The sequence below is a fragment of the Cynocephalus volans genome, chromosome 11 (genome assembly GCF_027409185.1).
Source record: "Cynocephalus volans isolate mCynVol1 chromosome 11, mCynVol1.pri, whole genome shotgun sequence".
NCBI classification, from domain to species: Eukaryota; Metazoa; Chordata; class Mammalia; order Dermoptera; family Cynocephalidae; genus Cynocephalus; species Cynocephalus volans.
This window is the reverse complement of record NC_084470.1, coordinates 98,848,361-98,873,037: the sequence shown is the minus strand read 5'-3', so window position 1 is coordinate 98,873,037 and position 24,677 is coordinate 98,848,361. Positions and strand designations below refer to the sequence as shown.

Here is a 24,677-nt window from a genome sequence, read left to right as displayed (position 1 = left end):
GTTGCTGTAGCAGAATACCTGAGACTGGGTGATTTATAAAGAAAAATGAAATTCATTGCTTACAGTTTCTGAGGCTGGGAAGTCCAAAGTCCATCTGAGGGTGGTGACAATGACCCAGGGGTCTCACATGGCAAGATGGTGGAAGCAGAGAAAGCAGAGAGAGAGAGAGAGAGACTCTCTTCTTCTTTTTTTTTTTTTTTTAAAGATGACCGGTAAGGGGATCTTAACCCTTGACTTGGTGTTGTCAGCACCACGCTCAGCCAGTGAGCGAACCGGCCATCCCTATATGGGATCCGAACCCGGGGCCTTGGTGTTATCAGCACCGCACTCTCCCGAGTGAGCCACGGGCCGGCCCATCTCTCCTCTTCTTTTAAAGCCCTCAGAACCATGGCCCTGACCACCATTGTTAATCCATTCACTACTGCGCGGTCCTACAATCCAATCACCTCTTCAAGGCTCCACCTTTCGATTACCATAATAGGATTTCCCACCCTCTTAACAGTCACAGTGAGAGCTTTTTCTAATACATAAAACTTGGAGGACACAATTCAAGTTTCAATGAGTTTTGAGTGGACATAATTCAATCCACTACACTCCCCTACACCAGGCTCAGGGTGGCCATCCCCTCCAGGCCATGGCTGATAGTACGAGATGCAGCTCAAAACTGGGCTCGTTGATAGCTATGGGAAGCAATCCCACAATAACAGGCCAGATGGTAGTGATCAACCATGAGAAGCAAAGTGGGTACAATCATCATATGACCATCGAGGTCAAAGTAGCAGCCAGGAAGACTGAATAAATCACTGGGATAGACTTACTAAGCAGTTGGAGAAATGCTCATGCCAGTTCTTTGGTGAGTATGTGGGGTGAGAGCTACGACAGTGGCAAGTCATGTGAAAGCCCCTGAGCTTCTCCCTCCCCACCAAGATAGCAAATAAAATGGTAGAGATTAGCACCACCTATGAAGACTTAAGGCATGTGGGGGGGGTTGAACCCCACCATATCCCTATTTAAGTCATCAGTCTAGCCTTAAAAAAATCCAGAGGTTAGTAGTGGATTGCCCTGTACTCAGCCAAGTGGTAGCCCTGACTGCAGCTGCTGTGCTGGTGTCATTGCTAGCACAGGTAAACATGGCCTCAGGTACTCAGTGTGTAGACTTCCCTCTGACCTCCTCTTCCATCCCCATCAGGAACCGTTTTTATTCACAGAGATGGACAACAGTACACATGTACAGTCTTGCCCTAGGCCAATGGTGACTCTCCCACCCTTTGTCATCATAAAGTCTGAAGGCGACTGGGCCATCTGGACATTCTGCAGAACATTGCACTGGTTCGCTATATCGATGACAGCCTGGTAATCTGGCTGGATGAGCAAGAAGTGACAAGTCAATGGAGACCGTGATGAGACACTTGTGCTCCTGAGGGTAGAAGATAACCCCTACGAAGAGCCGCGGCTTCCCACATCAGTGAAGTTGGTAGGGGTCTAGTGGTCTAGGGCTTACCAGGACATTCCCTCCACAGTAGAGGACAAATGGTTGCGCCTTGCACACTTTGTCACAGCAAAGGAAGCACAATGCTTAGCAGGCCTCCCCAGGTACTGGAGGCAGCTTATTCCGCACTCGGGAATGCTGCTCTGACCCATATATCTCTGGGCATCATTAAGTCCTCCAACATTGAGTGAGGCCCACAGCAGGAAAGGGTTGTCCCTGAAGCCACAGAACCCACAGACCCTATGATATGAGAGGCTTACGTGATGGGGGAAGATGCTGTGTGAAGTTTATGGCAAGCCCTAGTGGGAAAACCACGGTGTAGACCACTAGGGTTTTGGAGAAAGGCCAGGCCATCTGCAGCAGAGAGGATGACTAGGGGACATCGAGTGGCCATGGGGCCAGAGCTGCCCCTCATGAGTGGGTTCTATCAGGCCCACTCAGCTGTACATTCAGGTATGCCCAGCAGCAGTCCGTTGCACATCCACATTACCCACCATTGTTGCACTAGCACCTCCTCTCCCCTCAGTCCAAACCTATGGCTGATGGGACAGGGGCGGGGCGGTTCTTTATGCAGGGAAAAGGCTGAGGTTGATTACAGATGAGCTGGCTCATTATATGGGTCAGATTCAATGTCTGGAGGAGGAGCAGCCATCTGGATTCCTTGAGGATGAAATGCACAGGCTATGGACTGTGGAATCAGAAGGTGGGAGACTTGTCCTTGGCAGTGTCTTCAAGCAGCTGTCTCAGAGCTGGATGCCTACTGACCTGAGCACAAAACCCCAAGGTGATGTGCACGCAGAGCAAGTCCAACACGGTTATTGGCTGGGGTCCTCAGCTCCCCACCCGTGGGCCCGTCCCCAGGGCTGCATGAGTGTCCTCAGGCCTCGGCTTCCCTCAGAGTGAGCGACCTTCTTCTAACAATCAGGGGAGGGCAAAAGTGAGGAAGTGTCCTTGTGAGACACGCTTCTGTGCTGCACGGCCGCTCACCTGCGGAGAAGCCCCCACCCAGCGGCCCACGGGGACCTGATCCTGTCACCTGAGGGAGCTCGGGCGCCTATCCTCCCCGAGATGAGTCTTCAGACTGGACAGCGGCCCAGCCCATGCGTGGAGAGACCCCGGGCAGACCGCAAGCCTGCCCACCTCCTCCAACCTACTTCTCTTTGGTGGCCCCAGCCCGGGGCCCCCCCGCACCTTCGCTGGTGTCTCTTAACTGCGAGGGTTTCTGCTTCCCGGTCTAGACCCGCTGCTCTCCCCGCGAACCCACCCTCCGGATCGCCCACCACCTCCCACGCCTCCGCGGGCGCTCGCAGCGCAGGGCACGGGGGCGGGGCCTCAGGCGGGTAGTGGGCGGGGCCGAACCCTCAGGCCCGCCCGCGCGCCCATTGGACGTTAAGACGCCGACGTCATGACGTCGCGTCCCCTCGGGCGCCTCTCGGGCTGGCGCGGGTCACGTGAACCGCTTTTCGCGCGAAAACTGGTGGCGGTGGAGGCGGCGGGGAGCTTCGCGGCGCGGCGATGGCGGTGAGCGCGGGTCGGGCGCCGGGGACGAGGTTCGCGCCGGCGGGGCCGGGCTGGCGGGACCGGTGGGGAGGGCCCTGGCTGCAGCGCACGGCTCACTTGTCTTCCGCGCGCCCGTCTTGCGGGGCCCGCGAGGCAGGTGGGACCCGCACGGTTGGAGTCCACTTGGCTACCCGCCTCCCCTGCAGCGGCCTGTCCCGCCGGGCCCCTACCGTTTATTCATTCCGCACGTGCTTACTGGGCGTACGCAGGACATACAGGCTCGCACGTCTTCCTGCACCTCCTGTTGTCTTTCCCTCGTCTCTCGTCTTGTTCACCATCTGTGCCCTCCACCAGTCTTCAAGTTCCAGACCTCATGTTTTGGTGGCTCTGTGTCCCATTTCCTGTCACAGTACCTGGCACACTGGGAGCTCACATGGGTCTAATGCATGCTTAAGGGGGAGGCAAATGACCACAACCCCAGTGATTTCAAATGAAGAAAACTCAGGGAAACCTGAGTAACCCGGATCTTGTGAGGACATGACATTAGAGCTGGTTCCTGTGGGTTGAGAAGCCATTGGCCCAGAGCTTAGTGGGGGGCATTCCAGGCACAGGCAGCAGCAAGAGGTCCTGAGGCTGCACGAGGTTTGGTGTGTGTCAGGACAGAGTCACTGGTGGACAGGGAGACAGGAGGGAAGTCCTCCTTATGATAAAAAGGAAGACAGTTCGGTCCTCACCTACCTCCTAGGTGTTTAGCAGCTACTGCTTCTCTTGCAGGAATCATCCGAGTCCTTCACTGTGGCATCCAGCCCGGCCCTGCGTGGGCGAAGCAATGACCCTCACACCTCCAGCCCTGGCCGAAGCTCCCGGCGCACTGATGCCCTGACCTCCAGCCCTGGTCGTGACCTTCCTCCCTTTGAGGATGAGTCTGAGGGGCTGCTAGGTACAGAGGGGCCCCTGGAGGAAGAAGAGGATGGAGAGGAGCTTATTGGAGATGGCATGGAGAGGTATTTTTATACATGGCCCTGGACTCAACAGATAGTTTTGCAGAGAGCCCATTGTGTGTCTGGTGGCCTAGCTTTGGATGCCGGGGAGCAGACGCATGATGGCATCTTGCCTTTGGTCCAGGGCCTGGGCAGAGACGGGTCCACAGAGCCACAACTTAGGTCCATTTAACTTGCTGCATCTAGCTTGGCGAGACTAGATCCTAGAGCTAGGATAAGCCCCAAGTCCATGAGGTATGCGCCCTAGTGGATGCAAGGAATTTCTGATCTGGAGGACCATGACAGGAGGTGCCGGCTCAAAAAGACAGGGAACAGATAGCCCGTGTTCCTCTGCAAATTTCCAAAGAAAATGTGTGTAGGGGGTTGGGGGTTTGATTAATCAAGATTTAGGTTCGATCAGCAAACATTTATTGTACCTAATCTATACCATGCCTTGTGTTAGAAGTGTTCATATTTACTAATAAACATGTATTAAAGGTTATTGAGGCTTAATGCTAGGACAGTGAAGTAAGCTCTGTTATCTGTGCTCAATTAGATTTTATTTTTGTGGTTTTTAAAAAAACTATTGAGCAATAATCTTTATATATCATGGAGTTCATCTCTTGTAAGAATACAATTCAATGTAAATTTCTCGAGTTGTGCAACCATCGCCACTATCCAGTTTTAGAACGTTTCCATCATCCCACTGAGACATCCTTCTTGCCTGTTTACAGGTAATCCCAGTTCCAATCCCCACCTGTAGGCAACCAGTAATCTTTCTATCTCTAGATTTTCCAATTCTGGCCATCTTATGTAAATGGAATCATAATACATGCTCTTTTGTGATGACTTTTTTCACTTAGTGTGGTTTTTTTTTAAAAAAAAAAGGTGAACAGTAAGGGGATCTTAACCCTTGACTTGGTGTTGTCAGCACCACGCTCTCCCAAGTGAGCTACAGGCCAGCCCCTTAATGTGGTTTTTAAGGCTTATCCATGATGTCGCGTGTAGCAGTACTTCAGTCCTTTTTGTGGCTGAATAATATTCCATTTTATGGATATAGCACATTTTATTTATCCATCAGTTGATGGACATCTGGGTTCTTTGCACTTTTTGGCTGTTATGAATAATGCTGCTGTGAACGTTCATGTACACGTTTTTATGTGGACATCTTTTCAGTTCTATCTAGGAATGGGATTGTTGGGTCATGTGTTTAATCTTTTGAGGAACTGCCAGACTGTTTCCCAAAGCAGCTGCACCATTTACATTCCCATCAACAGTGTATGAGTGTTCAAGTTTCTCCATACATTCTCTAACACTCACCTGTGTTTTTGATTCTCGTCATCCCGATGGGTGTGAAGTGGTAGCCCACTGTGGTGTTAATTCACATTTCCCTATGGCTAGTGATGCTGAGCATCTTTTTGTGTACTTATTGGCCATTTGTGAGAGGGTTCTTCAAAAAGTTCATGGGAAGATTTGTATTAGCTTTTTAAACTATATTTCCATGAACTTTTTGAAGTACCCATGTATGTCTTTGTAGAAAAGTCTGTTCAGATCCTTTACCCAGTCTTCATGGTGTTGCTTGACTTTTTATTGTTGAGTTGTAAGAGTTTTTGTTTTTTGTTTTTTATAACTTATTCTAAATACAAGTTCTCTGTCAGATGTGTAATTCACAAATATTTTGTCTTCAATCTGTGGCTTGTCTTAGTCATTCTTTAATGTTGCCTTTTGAGGTACAAGAGTTTTGACATTTGAAGTCCAATTTAAATTTTTTTGTGTGTGGACCAAATGACAGTTCTGCTGAGGATGTTTGGTGTGACTTGATCTCCTGGAAGAGTCAAACAGAGACCTTTTCCTTGGGAACACTGAAGAATTCTTTATTAGTCTGTTTATGTTGCTTATAACAAAATGCCTGAGACTGGGTGATTTATAAAGAAAACAAAGTTTATTGGCTACAGTTTCTGAGGCCGTGAAGTCTAAAGTCCATCTGGTGGTGGTGACAGCAACCCAGGGGTCTCACATGGCAAAATGGTGGAAGCAGAGAGAGCAAGAGACAGACTCTCCTCTCCTCTTCTTTTAAAGCCCTCAGAACCACACCCCTGACCACCATTTTTAATCCACTCACTTCTGCACAGTCCTACAATCCAATTACCTCTTCAGGGTCCATCTTTTGATTACCATGATAGGATTTCCCACCCTTTTAACAGTCACAGTGGGGGCCAAGTTTCTAATACATAAAAACTTGGGGGACACAATTCAAGCTTCAGGGAGTTTGGGGTTGACATAATTTAATCTACCACAAATTCTGACCCAGATCAGCTCAGCTATTTACTTGGGTTCTGTTTCTAGTATCAGTGATGTGGAGTTTATTTGTTTTGAAAGTAGTCTGACAGCGTTTACTGCACCCAAAAAAAAAAAAAAAAAGTAGCAATTTTCTTAATCATCACTTACTTTGAAAAGGAGAATTCAAGAAGATTGTCTTAGAGAGGTGGCTTGGTATCAAGCAAAGAGCCAGCAATCTGTGGTTGGACCATATTTTGATACCCAGCTTTGCTGAATAACATTTGGCAGAAATCACAGTACCCCCTCAAATACCAGTTTCCTCATCTTTCGGATGGAGTAGTGATGTTTGCCTTCCAGCAGTGCAGGGAGGAAAGTGCAGTACTTTGCTCTTGTGGATTTCTTATTAAGGCATTGGCTTTTCTTCAAATATCTGAAAGATAATCACATGGAAAATGAGTATTTGATGGTCTTGACATAGCCCTGACTGTTGAGCCAGTGGGTGGCCGTTTCAGAGAGGATGGTTTGGCTGACTGTGCTGATGCCCTTCCCAGGACATCAGAGTGTTTGAAGGAGGCATGGGCAGAGACAGAGACGGTGCAGGGAGATTTCAGGTGTGGGGGGCGCTTGGGGTTGGCTCTCTGAAGCCTTTCTGTCCTGAATATTTGTGGTTCCTTGAATACCTTATTGGGTGCTTGAAGTTGTCTAGAGACCACCCACTATTTTAATTTTAATTTTGGCAGAATACTTAAAATTTATCATCCTAACCATTTTTTTTTTAAATTTTATTTTATTTTGTCAATATACAATGTGGTTGATCATTGTGGCCCATTATCGAAACCTCCCTCCCTCCTCTCTCTCCCCGCCCCAACCATTTTTAACTGTGCAAGTCAGTGGCATTAAATACAACGGAACTTAAAAAAGTTCACAGAAAGATTCACATTACCTTTTAATTTTATTCCTCCCCAAACTTTTTGAAGTACCCTTGTAAATTCACGTTGTTGTATAGCCATCACCAATGTCCATCTCCAGAATTTTTCCAACATCCTAAACTCCCCATCCCACTCCCCCCATCCCCTGGCAAAATCATCTTACTTTCTGTCTCTGTGAATCTGACAACTCTAGGGACCTCATGTAAGTGGAGTCACACAGTATTTGCCCTTCTGTGTCTGGCTTTTTCCAGTCAGCATTACATCCTCCTGGTCTATCCGTTTCGTAGCAGGTGTCAGAGGGTCCTTCCTTGTTAAGGCTGAGTAATACTCCATTGTGTGGACAGACCCCATTGTGTTTCTCCATTGAAGACCCTTTCGAGCCTTCTGTGTTTCTGACCTGGAGCCTCTAGGCCTGACCAGGCTGGGACTCCTGAGCCTTGTGGAGCAGGCCCAGGCCCAGTTCCTGGATAGTGTCTTTTTTGGGTACTAACTTCATTCATTTTGGGCCTCTCTCAGGGACTACCGTGCCATCCCAGAGCTGGACACCTATGAGGCTGAGGGACTGGCTCTGGATGACGAGGATGTAGAGGAGCTGACGGCCAGTCAGAGGGAGGCGGCCGAACGGGCCATGCGGCAACGTGACCGGGAGGCTGGCCGGGGCCTGGGCCGCATCCGCCGTGGGCTCCTGTACGGTAGGTTCACGTGCCTGCAGGCCGGTGGAAGGGGCTGTCCTGGCTTCCAGAGCCTCAGGAAGTGGGGAAGGAGAGCCGGGAGGGGCTGGGAGTGGCTTCACTTGCTGGTGCTCCTCACCTCGCCAGACAGCGATGAGGAGGATGAGGAGCGTCCCACCCGCAAGCGCCGCCAGGTGGAGCGGGCCATGGAGGACGGCGAGGAGGACGAGGAGATGATCGAGAGCATCGAGAACCTGGAGGACCTCAAGGGCCACTCTGTGCGCGAGTGGGTGAGCATGGCGGGCCCCCGGCTGGAGATCCACCACCGCTTCAAGAACTTCCTGCGCACACATGTGGACAGCCGCGGCCACAACGTCTTCAAGGAGCGTATCAGCGACATGTGCAAAGGTGCGGTATCCCTGCAGCTCACACAGAGCCTCGCAACCCCGCCCCTGTGGAGAGCTGCAGACTGAACACACATGACATGCAGGGAGCATCCGGGGACTTGTGCAGAGCTGGACAGGAGCTGGGACCCAGAAGATATTGAGGTTCAGAACTAGGACTGTCCCACTGGCTGTGCAGGGACCACATCTGAGCTACCGAAGTGTGTTTTGACATGCTTAAAAATGGGCAGATTTTATATAAAAATCTGGATTATTACTTTGATCAGAAAGTAGCAACACATTTCTTTGTGACAGGAATTGACTTTAAAAGGAGTGCGGATCTTGGTTCCTGCAGTCCCTTCCACTCCTTTTGTCTTGTCTTTGATGTGATTTCTTCATGGGTTTCCTTCTTGGCCATGTATCAATTCTGTTTGTAGCCCTGCAGGTGCTCAATTCATATTTAATTTAATCCCCCTTGTGTACTGTGTGATGTGCCCATTTTACAGAGTGGGAAGTCAAGGCTCAGCACAGGTAACTTATCTCAGTCATGTAGATGAGTGTGGTAGACTGAGAACTGAAAAGCCAGGCTTTCTGGCTCGAAGTCCCGGTTGGGCAAGTGGACCTCCTCACAAAGGCGGCTCTGTGAGGTGGAAACCATCTCTGTGGTCTAGCTCAGGCCATGCTTAATCTCTTGCACTCCTGTCTGCCTCTAGAGAACCGCGAGAGCCTGGTGGTGAACTACGAGGACCTGGCAGCCAGGGAGCATGTCCTGGCCTACTTCTTGCCCGAGGCACCCGCAGAGCTGCTGCAGATCTTTGATGAGGCTGCCCTAGAGGTGGTCCTGGCCATGTACCCCAAGTATGACCGCATTGCCAGCCACATCCACGTCCGCATCTCCCACCTGCCGCTGGTGGAGGAGCTGCGCTCACTGAGGTGAGCTGAGGGTGTGGCTCTGGTGTTCTAGAGAAGGGCAGCAGCCAGGGAGAGTTTATTGGTCTGTTGTGTTGCTATAACAGAAATACCCGAGACTGGGTAATTTATAAAGAACGGAGATTTATTTGGCTTACGATTCTGGGAGAGCTGTATCTGGCACCAGCTGCAGGCTGCTTCTGCTCATGGCAGAAAGCGGCAGGCAGCCAGTGGGTACAAGCTGATCACATAGTGAGAGGAAGCAAGAGACAGAGAGGGGAGGTGCCAGGGTCTTTTAAACAACCAGCTCTCGTGGGAACTCAGAGCGAGATCTCACTCAGGACCCTCACTCTCCAGGGAGAGCATTAATCCATTCATGAGGGATCTGCCCCCATGACTCAATTGGTTTCCAATACTGCCACATTGGGGATCAGATTTCTGCATGAGTTTTGGGGGGGACAGTACATCCAAACTTTTATCAGAGAGCCTCATCCCAGGTGACTGCTTGCACGGGAGTTGGGGGGGAGTGGAGCAGTTCTCCAGGGTGGTGTGTCGGACTGCCCTCATGTGCAGGCATGGTTCAAGCTTCCCAGGCCTCTGACGTGCCCTCTGTCTGTGCAGGCAGCTGCACCTGAACCAGCTGATCCGCACCAGCGGGGTGGTGACCAGCTGCACAGGCGTCCTGCCCCAGCTCAGCCTGGTCAAGTACAACTGCAACAAGTGCAGCTTTGTCCTGGGGCCCTTCTGCCAGTCCCAGAATCAGGAGGTGAAGCCGGGCTCCTGCCCTGAGTGCCAGTCAGCCGGCCCCTTTGAAGTCAACATGGAGGAGGTAAGAATGAATATGTTGCTTGCTGCTCACGTCCTGACAGGCCCACAGCCCTGGGGCAGCCTCAGAGCATGGAACGGAGCTGAGTGTCGGCTGCCTCCAGATGGACCACATCCATCTGGCTGGAGGGTTTGTTTGGCCCACACAATGTGTTTAAGAATTCAAGCTAAACTAAAAACTGGGCTATTTTGTTTAAAATATCTAAGTCCATGGCTTCTCTTGAAACTTGAGAAGATCTGGAAAACAGCCTGCTTCCTGCTGGCCTCCTCCGGGGCACGTGCTTTCCAGTCTCCACAGCCCTGTCTCCTCTCAGCTTGTGTCTGGTGCCTGCGTGGCTCCTGTGGGCCTTTCATGTGGGGCCTCTGGTCAGAGCCACCTTAGATGCTGCTGTTCCGGACCCTTTGCTGAAGCTTCTGAGCTCCTTGTGTGTGCCTTTGCACTTGAGCTTCCTCATCTGCGAGGTGGGGTCACCACAGCCCCCATGGTGGGCACCATGGTCCCCTTCGCTGCCTTGCTGCGTGGGCATCTGCTGCAGTACTGAGGGTTGTCCCAGCTGGAGCTGCCTTGCCAGGAAGGGCCCCGTACGAGACCTCAGCTGACCACAACTTTGCCCGGAGTCTTCCCTTATGCTGTCTGCTTCCTGTCCAGCTCCACCTTTCAGTCCCTCCACAAGCTGCTTGCAAAGGGCAGTTTCTGGCTCTGCTTCTAGGGACCCTGAGACAGTAACTAGTAGAGGACTAATACTTACAACTAAAATATGTGGAGTATTTGCCAGGTGCCGGGTGGTGGGTCATGTGTTATCTAGTCTCTGACACCTTGCAAGGTAGGTAGGTATTATCTTTTTTTTTTTTTTTTTTAAGGTAGGTATTATTATTAACCCTATTTTCCTGATGAAGAGATGGGTGTTAGAGAAATATCCACCAAGGTCATCCAGCCAGGAAGTGGCCCAAAGGATTAGAACTCGTGTTCTGATCCCAAGCATGTACCCTTATCTGCTATGTCGTGTTGTCTCTTTCCTAGACAGTAAATGAGATAAGGGACATTAGTTGCGTGGCACAGCACTGGCACATACTTGACAGCAAGAGCCCACACTTAATGTGACTTGCCACTTGTTGGGTATTGTTTTAGGTGCTTTGTATGTATGTGTGGCTTGATTTAATCCTTGTGGGATTGCAGTTACAGTGTTAGCATCCCCATTCTGCAGAGAAGGCACACAGAAAGAGAATCACTTGCCCACGATCACACAGCTCAGAACATGGAGCCAGGACTTGAACCCAGGCAGCCTGGCTCCAGCATCCATACTCACAACAGGTCCAGCAGCAGGAAGGCATTCCAGAGGGGTGGCGGCAGGAGCAAGGACTGTCCGCGGCTGTGCTGGGTCACAGTGGGCTCGTTGCCTGCCCTCTTTGGTTCTGCATTTCCTAGTCAGGAGATGGAAGTAGTAATACTGCTTGTTCTCCATCCTCGTGGGGCCGTCGTCAAGGTCAAGTTACATAATAAGTCAGTGCTTTGAGGAGCATAAAGTCTTTGCCACATGGGGACAGGCCCCTGTGACCTTCTGTTTGTCGCCCACAGACCATCTATCAGAACTACCAGCGCATCCGAATTCAGGAGAGTCCGGGCAAGGTGGCAGCCGGCCGGCTGCCTCACTCCAAGGACGCCATTCTCCTTGCTGATCTGGTGGACAGCTGCAAGCCAGGGGATGAGATAGTATGTGGCCGGGGAGGCCGGGAGGGAGCCAAGTCACAGAGGGCATTGAATCCCCCGGGCAAAGTGTGTCTCCTCGTAGCTGTTTGGCTAGTTGGAGTGGAGGGTCTTGCCGAGTTACTCGTCTGGGTGTTTGTGGTGGAAGGACTTGCATCAGGAGAAATTGTATGAAGACAGTGTGGAGGTGGCTCCAGCTCCCACTGTGCCCTCACTGGGCCCGCTGACTCCTTGGCCTTTCCCCCTCCCTCTCCCCAGGAGCTGACTGGCATCTACCACAACAACTATGATGGCTCCCTCAACACTGCCAACGGCTTCCCTGTCTTTGCCACTGTCATCCTGGCCAACCACGTGGCCAAGAAGGACAACAAGGTGGCTGTGGGGGAGCTGACCGACGAGGATGTGAAGATGATCACTAGCCTCTCCAAGGACCAGCAGATTGGGGAAAAGGCAGGTGGAATGCCGGGTTGGGAACTGCCGGGTCCTGTGAGCAGGTGACAGGGCTGTTGGGGGTGTTGCAGGCACCAGCTGGCCCTCGGTCAGGACCCCTGGTCTTGAAATTGCACCTTTCCGTTGTTTTAATCCCTAGCCTGGAGCTCGGTAAAGTTGCCTTGAACTGGGGGAGGGGCGGGGGGGGCTGTGGTCTAGAGAAAGAGTATAGACGTGCGTAGAGTAAAGATGGGTGGCCCTGCCTCCAGCTCTGCCATGAGCCAGCTGGGTCATGGGATAACTTGGGTGACCTCTGTGAGCCTGTGTCCTTATCTCTGAGCCAAGGAGGAGAATCACCTGGGTAGCACAGGGTTTGAGAAGGGTGAGGTAAGAGTTCCTTCTGCCTCAGCTGATCGTGTCCAGCGCTGGCCTGATGGAGCGCAGGCAGAGCAGTGGGTGACTTGTCCCACAGTGTGCCCAAGTAGCCAGCTCCAACCAGCAGCAGTTTCTCCAGGAAGGAGGGCTACCCCAATATGGTGTTCTTTTTGTTTTTGTTTTTTTTTTAATGTAGACATTTTTACTGAAGTTTGGGGATGGGGATTTATGTTGTAGGAATGTAGATTGCTTAAACAGAACATTAATTTTCTGTTTATAAAAGGCCTCTGCATTTCTCCTGCTCAGGCTGATCCTGCTTCCAGGTTGCTGTTTGTCCTCGGGCTCACTGATCTCCCTTCCTTTCTCTTCCTCTACTTGGCCTCCCATTGGGTTTCTAATGCTGAGCAGTCGAGTGCCCTTAGGGCCACATACAGTTCAGATTACTTGGCTTGTTCAAGGAACTGGATCATTTCCTTTCGAGGCATGTGAACCTCCCAGGGATGGGAGCCAGGGCTGACTCTTCACCTCTGTCCCCAGAGCATGGGGGAAAAGGTGCTGGCAGCTGGGAGTACGTGAGGACAGGGCGAGGGGAGGAGGACGCGGACGCAGCCAGCCACCTTCTCTGGAAGCCGCGGTGCCCCTCCCTCCTTGGTTCCTGTTTAGCGCAGCTGTGATTGTCCCTTCTTAGTCCCCTCAACCTTCACCTTTACTCACATCTACCTACTGCTTAATATTGTATGTGTGCACAGTCTGTCCTGTTCCCTTCGTACTCCTCGAGGCATCTTCTGCAGGTAGACAGAGTGGTCTGGTGTCTTGAAGCCCTTTTCTCAGGTGTACCGCGTGGCTTGGGTCCATCATGAGAAGCTACCGCACGTTCACACAGTGAACCCACTGGGGGTGGGGCGTCTGGCACTCGCAGGCCCAGCAGAGGTTGGCTTGTCGCTCAGGGTTTCTCTGGGTCCTTGCCTTTCTTGCCCCAGAAAATTAATTTTGAGCGTGCTTGTTCCTGTCATCTCCCTCTCTGCACCCCCCACTCATCCCTGATTCTTTTTGTCAGGGGATGAGAGAGAGAAAGGATGTATGGTAGCTGCATGAGCGTAGACGTGGGAGCATTTGTTTTATTTGTTCATTACTGTCATTGCTCAGGAACACTCTGGAGGCGCATCCCTGGCAAAGACTGGTGCCGGTGCTGGTTTGTCCTCAGCTCTGTTGGAGGGTTGAGCTGGGCCGTCTTCCCTAGGCTGCCAAGATTTAGGGTCCTCATAGGAGAGGTGGGTGTCCTCTGGTCTCAGGAGGACAGGAGCTTAGTTCAGCCAACACAGATTGATTCCTTGACATCCTCTAGGGCTGAGTTCTGGGGATGCAGTGGTAGGTAAGTCAGAGGTGATCTTTGCCTTCAGGGAGCTCACATTTTATGGGGGTTCCTGATATGAAGAAAGAAAACACAGAAACAATACTTTTCTTCCTTTACGAGCTAGGAAGCCAATAGCAGGGAAAGGACTGTGTCCAGTGGCTCCTGCTTCCCACTCCACTGCCCTCAGCACCCAGAAGAGCAGAGTCTTGTACAATGGGCTCCTCTTCAGAATCTCACCTGAGCTAGTGAGCTGCTTCTTCAGAGTGGGGCACGCTTGGCCCTGCGTGTCTTGCAGTCCCTAAGCAGCCAGCCGCGGTGTCCAGTGCATTCATCACCTCGTCTGCTCATTTGCCTGACGTGCCAGGGAGCAGAATGCTTCCAGAACACTCTCCCAGCACCTCATCTCCTCTGCCCTGACTCTTGCCACTGGCCTCCCACTCTACTCTTCAAGGAGACTGGAGAAGCTGCCAGTGGGAGTGCAGAAGACACAGCACATCTGGGGTGTGACTGGGCATGTGCCCAGGCAGTCCCCACAGGCCTCCTGTGGCCAGCTTCTGGAACACCCTGTTGCCCACACGTAGAAGGCTCCACTGTGCTTTCTACAGTTTTCTTCAGGCAGCAGCTCCAGCAGGAAGTCTTGCTGGCACCTCCAGCTGACTGTCCTTTTATCTTGGTTTTTATTTTTTAATTAGTTATCCTTAAGAGATCAGGAGATTTCACTTAAAAATCTGAATGCCTGGGTTTTTGAAAATGAGGTACGTGTTGGTCCTGGGTCTGTGTTCCTCTCTAGCAGCCCGCCTGGCACCCATGGGTAGCTGCCCTACACGTGCCCAACCCTACTCTTGTTCTGTCCAGCCTGATGACCTCAGTGACAACTCTGCTGCCTTCTGTGTACCCTAGGCACCAAGAGGGTCAAGGCTTTAAATGCCTGACGCATAGAGCTTGGAGAACAGCAGAAGAGTGCAGTCTGAAGCCAGACTTCATAGGTTTGAATTTTGGCCTAATCTTTAGACGATCAAATGAGCCACCTCATCTGAGACTGAGAAAAGGCGAATGTCTCCTTGTGGAGCTGTAGAGGTTTAGTTAGGACGTGTAAAGTGCTTGCTGCTGCTGAGTGCTCAGGAGGTAGCTGCTGTTATTACAGGTTGTCACAACAATTAAACTGTTTGTACTGACCTGGACAGAGGAGCCTGAGGCAGTGCATGTAAAAAACAAAGAACTAGTGCCCAGGATAAAAACAGCTTGTGAGCCTGACGCTTTAGCTGTTTTACTTACATTATCTCATGCTCACAGTGCACATGCAGGTGGGCGCTGTCTCCCTGTTTTCTGGTTGGGGAGACTGAGGAGCAATGGGAGACCATTAACCTAGAGCTGTTAGGAGCATGAGCTTCAGGTTCATATGAATCGGGCGTCAAGTGCTACCTCTGTCATCTGGGAGAACAAGGTTTGAAAAGAGCTTGGTTTCCTCCTTTGTAGAAAGGAGGGAACGAGGGTTTTAAGTCAGCCTGTTACTCTCTCCTGGAGTACCTGGGGCAGCGGCAGTGGGGAGCGTGGGGAGTGTGGGCAGCGAGGGTGTTGGCTCATGTGATCTCCTTGCCCTCTATTCCCATGGAGGCCCACCTGATGCAGCGGTTGCTTCGCCGGAGAGGGACTGAGCTCGGGGAATCTTACCCGCATAGCAAGCAGGGAGCTGGCCTGCTGTTCTTGGTCCTGGAGGAAGACATTACCTCATCCTGCAAGGTCGCTGGCTACAAAAACAATACCCAGAGGTGGGCTGGGTCAAGAGAAGTCAAGGACTGGTGGTCCTGGCTCACCCAGCAGGAGGTGTAGCACGAGTGATCCAAGAGGATCCACTCACTGCCGTTAGCTGACCTCCCTCTTGCATCTTGTGATCTTCAGGTCTCCACTCTTCTTTTTCTTGCTTTTTTTAATTTTTTTTTATTTTTATGGAAGAAACTGTCATTTGTCCTGTTGCATTTTCCACAGTCTAAAAGCTGCTGATATGTTCTCGTTGAATATATGCCTCTGCCACCTGTTTTCTCTGAATTGGCAGCTAGACACAGAAGCTTAGAATCACTTTGGTATGTTTCCTTCTTTTGGGTGAGAGGACCCGGCAAGACCACTTCAGAGGTGGCCTCTGTGATGCTAGCAGCCATGGGCGATCGTTGGCTAAATCCAGTAATTCATTAGGTGTTGAAGAAAAGAGGATGTTTAATTTCTAAATCCTTTATTTATTGGTTGGGACACTTCCATAAAGAGGAATTCTCTTCATTCACTCTCTGTTCCCCCAGGTAGAGCCCCCACAGGAAAAGCAGGACGAATTTGTGATTGTTCCCCTTTACTTCCCAGTTGTTGAAGTAATGAATCATTCTCCAGCACCTTCCCAAGGTGGCCAGTGAGTGTCATTACAGGCAGTGGACCTCGGTGTCACAGTGGCTCCAGCGCTGTGGTTGTCCTCACACCTGCTCAGTGTGCTGTTTCGTGCCGGCGTGAACTTGTTCATGGTGGCTCGTCAGTCCTGTTGGTGTGACCCTGCTTATCTTTTAGTGCTTTTTTTGCTTTCTTTTAGAAGATACTTTAGTCTTCTCTTGTACATTTCCTGCCCCAGATCTGAAATCAGCCATTTCTCCAAAAAGCCCTATGGGAAGTGATATGTACTTTCAGTGGGAAATAGTATTTAGAGACATCTGTAAATGTGCGTGAATTTCATGGCACAGGCAGGACGCACCAGATCCAGCCCAGTCGGGGTCGGTCTCCCTCTCTGCTTCCAGTGCTGATTTTCCTGCTTTGATGCCCACCTCCCTCGGAGCCTGGTGCTCTCCAAGCCTGTTGGCCTGTCCTGTAAGGAGGGAAATATGGAATGTGGATCAGCTCCTGCAGAGCCCACTAGGGTAGGGGGCGCATAAAGGTTGAGAACAATCAAGGAGCAGTGATGCTGCAGGTGGAGCTGGAAGCCGTCTCCTACAGCAGGAGCTCTCTTTGATGTCTGTGTTTCTGTCTTTCAAACTCATGCAGGTTTTGCATTCTCTCTGTCTCTCTCTCACACACAAACATACACACACACTATGAAATGGAGTCCCAGTGGCTCATCAGTTGAAGTTGCGGGACCTCTTGGTGAAGAGATCTCCCAGATGTGCCACATTTGTCATTGATTGTAGCCCAGCATGAACCAAGCACTGTGTGAACTGTCTCACTTAGAGCTCACCCTCGTGTTGGGTGGCTGTTACCATCTCCTTCCCTGAGAGGACACTGAGGCTGGGGTAAGGCAGCGTGTGACAGGTCTCCTGTGTCCAAGCCCATGCTCCTGCCACACAGTGCACTGTCTTGCAGGCTGGGCCCGTTTCATTTCTGCTCCTAGTCTGCAATCTTCGGAAAGTCCTTTCTGAAATATGACAGAATTAAGGGGTCAGACCAAGTCTATTAAGCTGTAAAGTTCTGTGGTTCTTAGGAATAGCCAACTAATGAGAAGACAGGTCCAGGCTTGCTACCAGGACCTGATGGAAGTATGGCAGTGTGGAGTGGGTGCTTTGAGCTGGGGACATCCCTGTCCAGAGGCCAGAGCACATGGGTGACCCGCTGTGTGGGGGGTTCCCATTCCCACTGGTCTCCCTTTCCTCAGATCTTTGCCAGCATTGCTCCTTCCATCTATGGGCACGAGGACATCAAGCGAGGCCTGGCCCTGGCTCTGTTTGGAGGGGAGCCTAAAAACCCAGGTGAGCAGGTGCAGCACCACCCAGCTTTCCTTCGCAGGGGCTTTCTCTGGGGAGCCAGCATTCTGGGTGACAAACAAGGCTGGACTTTGTTTTTAAAGTCTGGGTGCTGGGGAGAAAGAGTGTGCTGAAGGGGCGAGACTGGGCATGACCCATTCATTGTGGGTGGAGGACAGCCCACAGTTGGGGCATCTCGGGCTGTCGGGCAGCTAGTGTCTGTCTGGCAGCTAGGGTCTGTCCTTAGGTTCACAACTGCCTGCCTTTGTGATTTGAGCAAATCTGTCTTTGCTTCTCTCTTATTTTTAATTTTTTTAATGTTTTGTCTTCTAAAAAATTAAGTTTTAAAACCAAGACAGTGGTGTGTATTTATATTACACTTTGATAAAATGTTAGAAGTCACAGATAAGGCTGCCTTCACCATTGACTCCTCACGTCATCCTGATCCCCTCCCGTGGGTCTCCCTCTGACCAGACGGGTGTGCATGCTCCCAGACCTCTGTCGACATTTACGTAGACTTCCACGCCACACACAGGATTTCATGTCGTCCCTGCACACGTTTACATTGCAAACAGTGTTTCCCATACGTGTGTGTAGCGGCATGCCTGTGCATATACCCCCAGCTGGTCTCTTCTCAGTGGCACATATTTGGCATCTGTTCATATCAGGGCATGCAGAGCAAGTTCATTCTTTTAAATGACTGTATCATGGTCCATATGGCAGTTATTTAGGTCTCCCTCTATGTGGAGAACGTTTACGTTATTCCCAGTTTTTTGCATTCACAAAGGACGCCGTCTGCTGTGCCTCCTGGGCACCCACACACAAGCTTCTCTGGGTTAGGTGCTCAGAGCGGGAAGGCTGGTCATTGGGCGCCACATCCCTGTCTAGAGAGGTCGTGCCTTTGCTGTTGCTCACAAGCAGGTTGAGGAGTTGCTGGGGAGCCAGTTGTGTCCTCCCGCCCCGCCACCTCCATCCCGTCTCCTCCAGGTGGTAAGCACAAGGTGCGGGGCGACATCAACGTGCTCCTGTGTGGAGACCCTGGCACAGCCAAGTCTCAGTTCCTCAAATACATCGAGAAAGTGTCTAGCCGAGCCATCTTCACCACTGGACAGGGAGCGTCAGCTGTGGGCCTCACAGCCTATGTCCAGCGACATCCTGTCAGCAGAGAGTGGACCTTAGAAGCTGGAGCCCTGGTTCTGGCTGACCGAGGAGTGTGTCTCATTGATGAATTTGACAAGGTGGGTCCTGGGTCACATGGTGGGTGGGATGCAGGTCGTGGGCTCCGGCCTCAGTGGGGAGAGTGTTCCTGAGAGCATGGGGACCTCATCTGAGACACAGGCAGGGCCAGGATCGTGCTGAGGGATGGGCACTCGACTCTCGCAGATGAACGACCAGGACAGGACCAGCATCCACGAGGCCATGGAGCAGCAGAGCATCTCCATCTCGAAGGCCGGCATCATCACCTCCCTGCAGGCGCGCTGTACCGTCATGGCTGCTGCCAACCCCATAGGTATGCAGAGCCGGGACGTCACGGGGCAGCAGCAGGAAGTGTTCCCTCTTCCACAAGTCTTGCCAGAGTGGGAGTGGTGGGAGGAAGGTTTGGGACACCATGGTTTTCACGGGTGATCCACGTTCTCAGGACTACCCTGGGCACCTCAGAAGGCAGGGCAAGAACACAGCATCATCAGGCTGGGTGGCAGCAGCGGTGGTTTTGCCAGCAAGGGATCAGAGTGCAGGCCCTGTCGCTTCCCTTGGTTTTTTCTCCTCTCTGAGAGACAGGGACGCTTTCTTCTCCATTAGGCTCTTTCAGGTATTGTTTAGGGGAAGCTCTTAATTCTCTTTTGCCCAGAATGTCTGACAGTGGGTATTCGTCCTCTGTCTTCTGCTTCCACCCCTCATCCCCTTCTGCCACTGAGGCAGCCCTGGGGTTGAGTAGGAGGTGGGCACATGCCCTGATGGGGAGGTGCCTGTGTTTCAGGAGGGCGCTATGACCCCTCGCTGACCTTCGCAGACAACGTGGACCTCACAGAGCCCATCATCTCACGTTTTGACATCCTGTGTGTGGTCAGAGACACGGTGGACCCAGTCCAGGTACAGTCCCACTTGCCAGGTTGGGGACCTCAAGTGAGGCTTGGAGCCATGCAGAGTGCCAGCACCAGGAAAAGGACCCCACATATGCTGCGGCCTGCTTTCCAGTCATGCCCCCTCGGTCTCTCCCATCTAAAAGGCATCCTGGTCTCTCTTTCCTTCTCCAGCCCCTCCCTGGCTGCCCACTCAGCACAGTGTACAGCCTACCACCAGGTCCCATTGGTCCCGCCCTGGGTCTCCCACTTCCTACTGCTTCTCCTCTGCCCTGAGGTGCCACCACCATCTGAATGTCTCCTGGCTCCACCCTCAGGCCCATGTAGACCATCCTCCACTTAGAAACATGAATCAGATCAGGCTCCTCCCCCTTACATGCTGGCCACTCGCCACCTTCATTGGAATAGAATCTGCAGTCCCCTGCACCTGCCGGGCCCTGTGTGGTCTGTTCCAGCTGTTCTGACCATCTCTGCAGCTACCCTCCTTCCTCCTCCCTACCACACCTGCCTGCTCTCTCTCCTTCAGAAAGGCCAGGCCTGGGCTTTCAACACATCTGTCCTCCTCCTGGAATGCTGTCTGACACCTGGAGTCTCCCTGGTCTCTCGATCCCATCATCCTGTTTTTCTTCTTAGCACATGATACTTTCACTAATTTTTACAGCTGTATTTGTCTCCTGTCCCTCATTAGGAGGTGAGCTCCATGAGGGCTTTGTCACGTTTACCGGTGCACATGCCCTGGGCATGTAGAGCTGCCTGGCACATGGTGGATGGGACGAGGATGCCATTGAGAGAACGCCGTTGTCACAGCTCCCGTGGACGGCATTTCGTGCCTTCCAGCTGGCTGACGTCCTCCAGCCCCACCACGTGCCTGCCCTCACAACCACCCCTCACATCTTGCCTTAGGATGAGATGCTGGCCCGCTTCGTGGTTGGCAGCCACGTCAGACACCACCCCAGCAACAAGGACGAGGAGGGGCTGGCCAACGGCAGTGCCCCAGAGCCTGCCATGCCCACTACACACGGCGTGGAGCCTCTGCCCCAGGAGGTGCTGAAGAAGTACATCATCTACGCCAAGGAGAAGGTCCACCCCAAGATCAACCAGATGGACCAGGACAAGGTGGCCAAGATGTATAGTGACCTGAGGAAAGAGTCCTTGGTGAGAGACAGGTGGCCTGGGGGCCACAGGGAGGGATGCACAGGCTGGTGGGGGCAAGTGCCAGTCAGTCCATGTTGTCAGTGCAGGAAGGTGTTAAAAACAGTAATGCTTGTACACCTTGACCGTTTTGTTCTAGATGAGACTCAGGCATGCATTTGCTGTCTGTCTCGGTGCAGGACCAAGGCCTCGTGATTGTTGAGAACCCCACCCGCAGGAGCATGAGGTCTGCACTAGGTTCAGTCTGCTCCTTTGAAGGCAGCACACAAGCGATTGGGACGCACATTCTTGTTCATTGCTCTGTCTCGCCCAAACCCAGTCAAGATAGCACCTTCCTTTTGTTTCTGCTTTTTACTTTTAATTTTACCAAGTCTTTTCAGAGCATTCAACTTAGTTTTCATAGAAACAACTTTTTTCTCCACTTACATTGCACTGGATTATGCAGTATTTAGTGTGTGACAATAACTAGTACAGTTAGCCACGAATATAACAGGCTCTGAGATTCATCCAGGTCAGCAGGTGGAAGCAGAGCTGTGCGGGCACAGCAGGGACAAGCTGCATGCATTCAGCATCCACATCTCCAGAAGGCGTGGGCAGCATGACTTCACCTGGTGTCTCTGCCAAGCACCTCTGCCGTGGCTGTTAGATGAGTCCTTTTGGTTCTGGCTGCTAGGAGTCCACTTTATTTTCCTTGGCTCTGTCCTGCCTGAGGAAGACCTGATGCTATGCTTCTCCCCAGGCCACAGGCAGCATCCCCATCACAGTGCGGCACATCGAGTCCATGATCCGTATGGCAGAGGCCCATGCACGCATCCACCTGAGGAACTATGTGATAGAAGACGATGTCAACATGGCCATCCGTGTGATGCTGGAGAGCTTCATCGACACACAGAAGTTCAGTGTCATGCGCAGCATGCGGAAGGTGGGTACGAGCAGTGGCTTGGGGCTCCTATGCACCTGGCCTGAAGGGCCAGCTCAGCACAGGAGGCTACAGGTGGGCACCTCGAGACTCTGACTTGGACCTCCAGCTCTGATGTGCTGCTGGGAGCAGGAGTGGCTCTCTGCCCACTGTTCTGAGCCCATGGCAATGAGAGCGTGGTGGAGGGGGTGGGGTGGCGTTTGACGCTGTCTTTTCTCCTGCAGACTTTTGCCCGCTATCTTTCATTCCGGCGAGATAACAATGAGCTGTTGCTCTTCATATTGAAGCAGTTAGTAGCAGAGCAGGTGACATATCAACGCAACCGCTTTGGGGCCCAGCAGGACACGATTGAAGTTCCTGAGAAAGACTTGGTGGACAAGGTATGGGTGCAGATGGGAGGTGAGGGTTGGGGTTTGCCATCCTGAGAGTTATCAGAGTCGTCTTTGGAGGGTGATCACAGTGGGCCATTAAGGGGAGGGGCCTTGATGACAGCCCTTTGTTGAGTGTGTACAGTGTGCTGTAATCTTAGTAGGCGAAGGAGGTAGGTCCTCTAATTGCCATCCTGTTATACGAGGTGGAGACAGGCACAGGGCAACCAAATGTCTCATCTAAGTTCACATGGCAGCTGGTGGAGCTAAGATCAGAAGTCCTGGCTTCTCCCCTCCCACGGATTGAGACGGTGTTGTTGGAAAGCACACAGGAACTGGGAAGCTCTGGAAACGCTGTAGCCCGTCCCCACGTCACTCACAGCTCATTGTACGTTTCCTCCTCTTAGGCCCGTCAGATCAACATCCACAACCTCTCTGCTTTCTATGACAGTGAGCTCTTCAGGATGAACAAGTTCAGCCATGATTTGAAACGGAAAATGATCCTCCAGCAGTTCTGAGGCCCTGGGCCATGCACGGTGCCCCCTGTGGTGCTGGCCTAGGGATGTTGGACCACACACTCAGTCGACTGCGTTACAGACACAGCCACACCACTGATGGGCTCAGAGTGGGCTGGGGTTGCAGCTGGACATCTGGCTTCCCTCCAGTCTGCTGGGCACAGGCTGTGACTTGGAACGATGCTGTTTACTTCTTTGGCTCCCCCTTGTCCTCTTGCCTTCTGGGTGGGCACCCTTTGCCAGTGTGTGTTTTTCAGCTGCTTAGCAGCCAATGCCCTGCAAGTGGTTTGTCTCCACCTGGTACCTTGGGTTGGAGTTCCTGTGTTTGGGACATCCAGGGTGTGTTTCAGGTGACTGAACAGCCTTGTGGATGTTAGAACTGTGGCCCTCTTGGTGTGAGTTGCGTGTTCAGCCTGCTTCTGCCACCTTTGGCCAAAGAGCAAGCTGTTTGTAGTCTTTTTCTGTGAGCCTCCATGGTGGAAGAGAGCGTAACCCTGCCAGCACAGCATGTTTGCTCCCTGTGAGGGGCTTCTGCAGTTGGAGGAGGTGGATGTGGATTGCGGGAATTATCTGCTGCATGACTATCGGTCACCACTGCTATATTAATCTGTTTTCCTCTGCTTAACCATTTCCCCATTCACTTACTGTTTATACATTCAATTTTTGTTTTTGTAGTTTTAATTTTTAATAAAGTTGAGTTGGAGGTGGAGGAAGACAGGTGCATGTAGGAATTAAAAAAGAATAAAGTTGAATAAGATCTAAATACTGGTATCCGTTGCCCTCATTTCTGTTTTAATATCATAACCCAGGTTTCCTGGACTTCCTTGGAAGCACCTTTCATCTTCTGCCTTTGGGTTTCTGTAGGAGGTAGGTGGAGTTAGAATACCAGTTCTGTTTGTGCATGTGGAGAAAGCAGAAGTGATATGGCTCTCCCTGGAGAACTCGGTGTGCAGCTGCTGCCTCTGTGACCTCTAAGGGGAACTCATGAAAATCCTGGAATACACATGTGCATGTGGAGGGACTGGGGGTGGTGCCCCGCCTCTTAATGGAGCAGTACCGTCCGTCTGACCTCTACCTGGAGATGCTGATGAGCTCCTGGAGGGATTGCAGAACACATGCGATTCTCAGACATCGGTCCTCACCTTTGATTTAGCTGGTGTCTCTGCATCTTGTGCAAGTTTCCCAAGATGAATCCTTCATGTGTTAATCTGCAGATATTTGATGAAAACTAGTGTGTCTGACTTCCTCAGTTTCTTCCACAAGTACTACTTAAGAGCCTAATGAGCGCCACCCCATAACAGGTGAGCAAATCAGACATGGTTTCTGCCCTTACAGAGCCTAGAGTCGTATGGTATTGGGGCAGGGACTAGACTTACAGTTGGCAAAAGGAAAATCCCCATAGAGTCTGCCGTGGAGAGGAGGAGCTGTGAAGGGAGCAGTGGTGGGGTGGAGATCGCTGATAAAGGGACCTTTCTAAAGGTGAGATGGAGCTGGCCACAGTGGTACTTGCCCTAGGCCAATCTACTTTCTGTCTCTAGAGGTACAGAAAATTTTGATGGGAGAGAAGAGTGGAAGGGTAGAGATTAGGGTGATGGTAGCACAGTGGGGGAAAAGGGACGTAGATGTATTTTGCAGGTTGATCAGGCAAGATTTAGTGACTAATAAGACGTGGAGTGGAGGGAAAAGAGGAAGCGTGGATGGTGACCAGGTTTCTAGCTTGAGAAATAGGTTGCGGTTTAGTGGGGGAAACCAGGCGACGTGTTTTGGATGTGTTGGCTAGTAACGCCTTTCAGACATCCAAGTAGAAATGTGAAGTTTGCAGGCAGATTTGAGTCTGGACTATGGGGTAGAGGTTTGGGCACGAGGCATAGTGACCTGGCGGCTGTCACCACAGGCCTGCGTGTAATCACCTGGCAGAGGGCAGAGAAGTGAAGGCTGAGGGCAATGTGAGCAGCGACGTGAGCCATCACTTGAGCCAGCAAAGGAGATGAATGAGCAAAATGAGAGGAAAGCCAGGGAGAAGGGAGTCTGGAAGCCAGGAGAAAGAAGGATTTCAGGAAGGTTGAGGTCAGTCAGCCAGTGTAGCTGGATTGTCAGATGAATAGA

General features: G+C 51.7%; 1 protein-coding gene across 2 annotated transcripts; it reads left to right on the top strand.

The window, feature by feature from the left end:
* The first annotated feature begins 2,920 nt into the window (after positions 1–2,920).
* On the top strand, positions 2,921–23,293 carry MCM2 (minichromosome maintenance complex component 2). 2 transcript variants are annotated; one of them, XM_063114420.1, is made up of 16 exons: positions 2,921–3,010; positions 3,764–3,993; positions 7,695–7,870; positions 7,997–8,257; positions 8,946–9,165; positions 9,763–9,970; positions 11,543–11,677; positions 11,930–12,121; positions 17,449–17,542; positions 18,524–18,774; positions 18,920–19,046; positions 19,548–19,627; positions 20,521–20,772; positions 21,509–21,691; positions 21,913–22,068; positions 22,464–23,293. In XM_063114420.1, the coding sequence occupies exons 1-16, from the start codon at positions 3,005–3,007 to the stop codon at positions 22,572–22,574; spliced, it is 2,682 nt and encodes an 893-aa protein (XP_062970490.1). In that variant the 5' UTR covers positions 2,921–3,004; the 3' UTR covers positions 22,575–23,293. The 2 variants fall into 2 exon arrangements, with proteins under 2 accessions (XP_062970490.1, XP_062970489.1); XM_063114419.1 differs by having other exon boundaries at positions 19,515–19,627.
* The last annotated feature ends 1,384 nt before the right edge of the window (positions 23,294–24,677 follow it).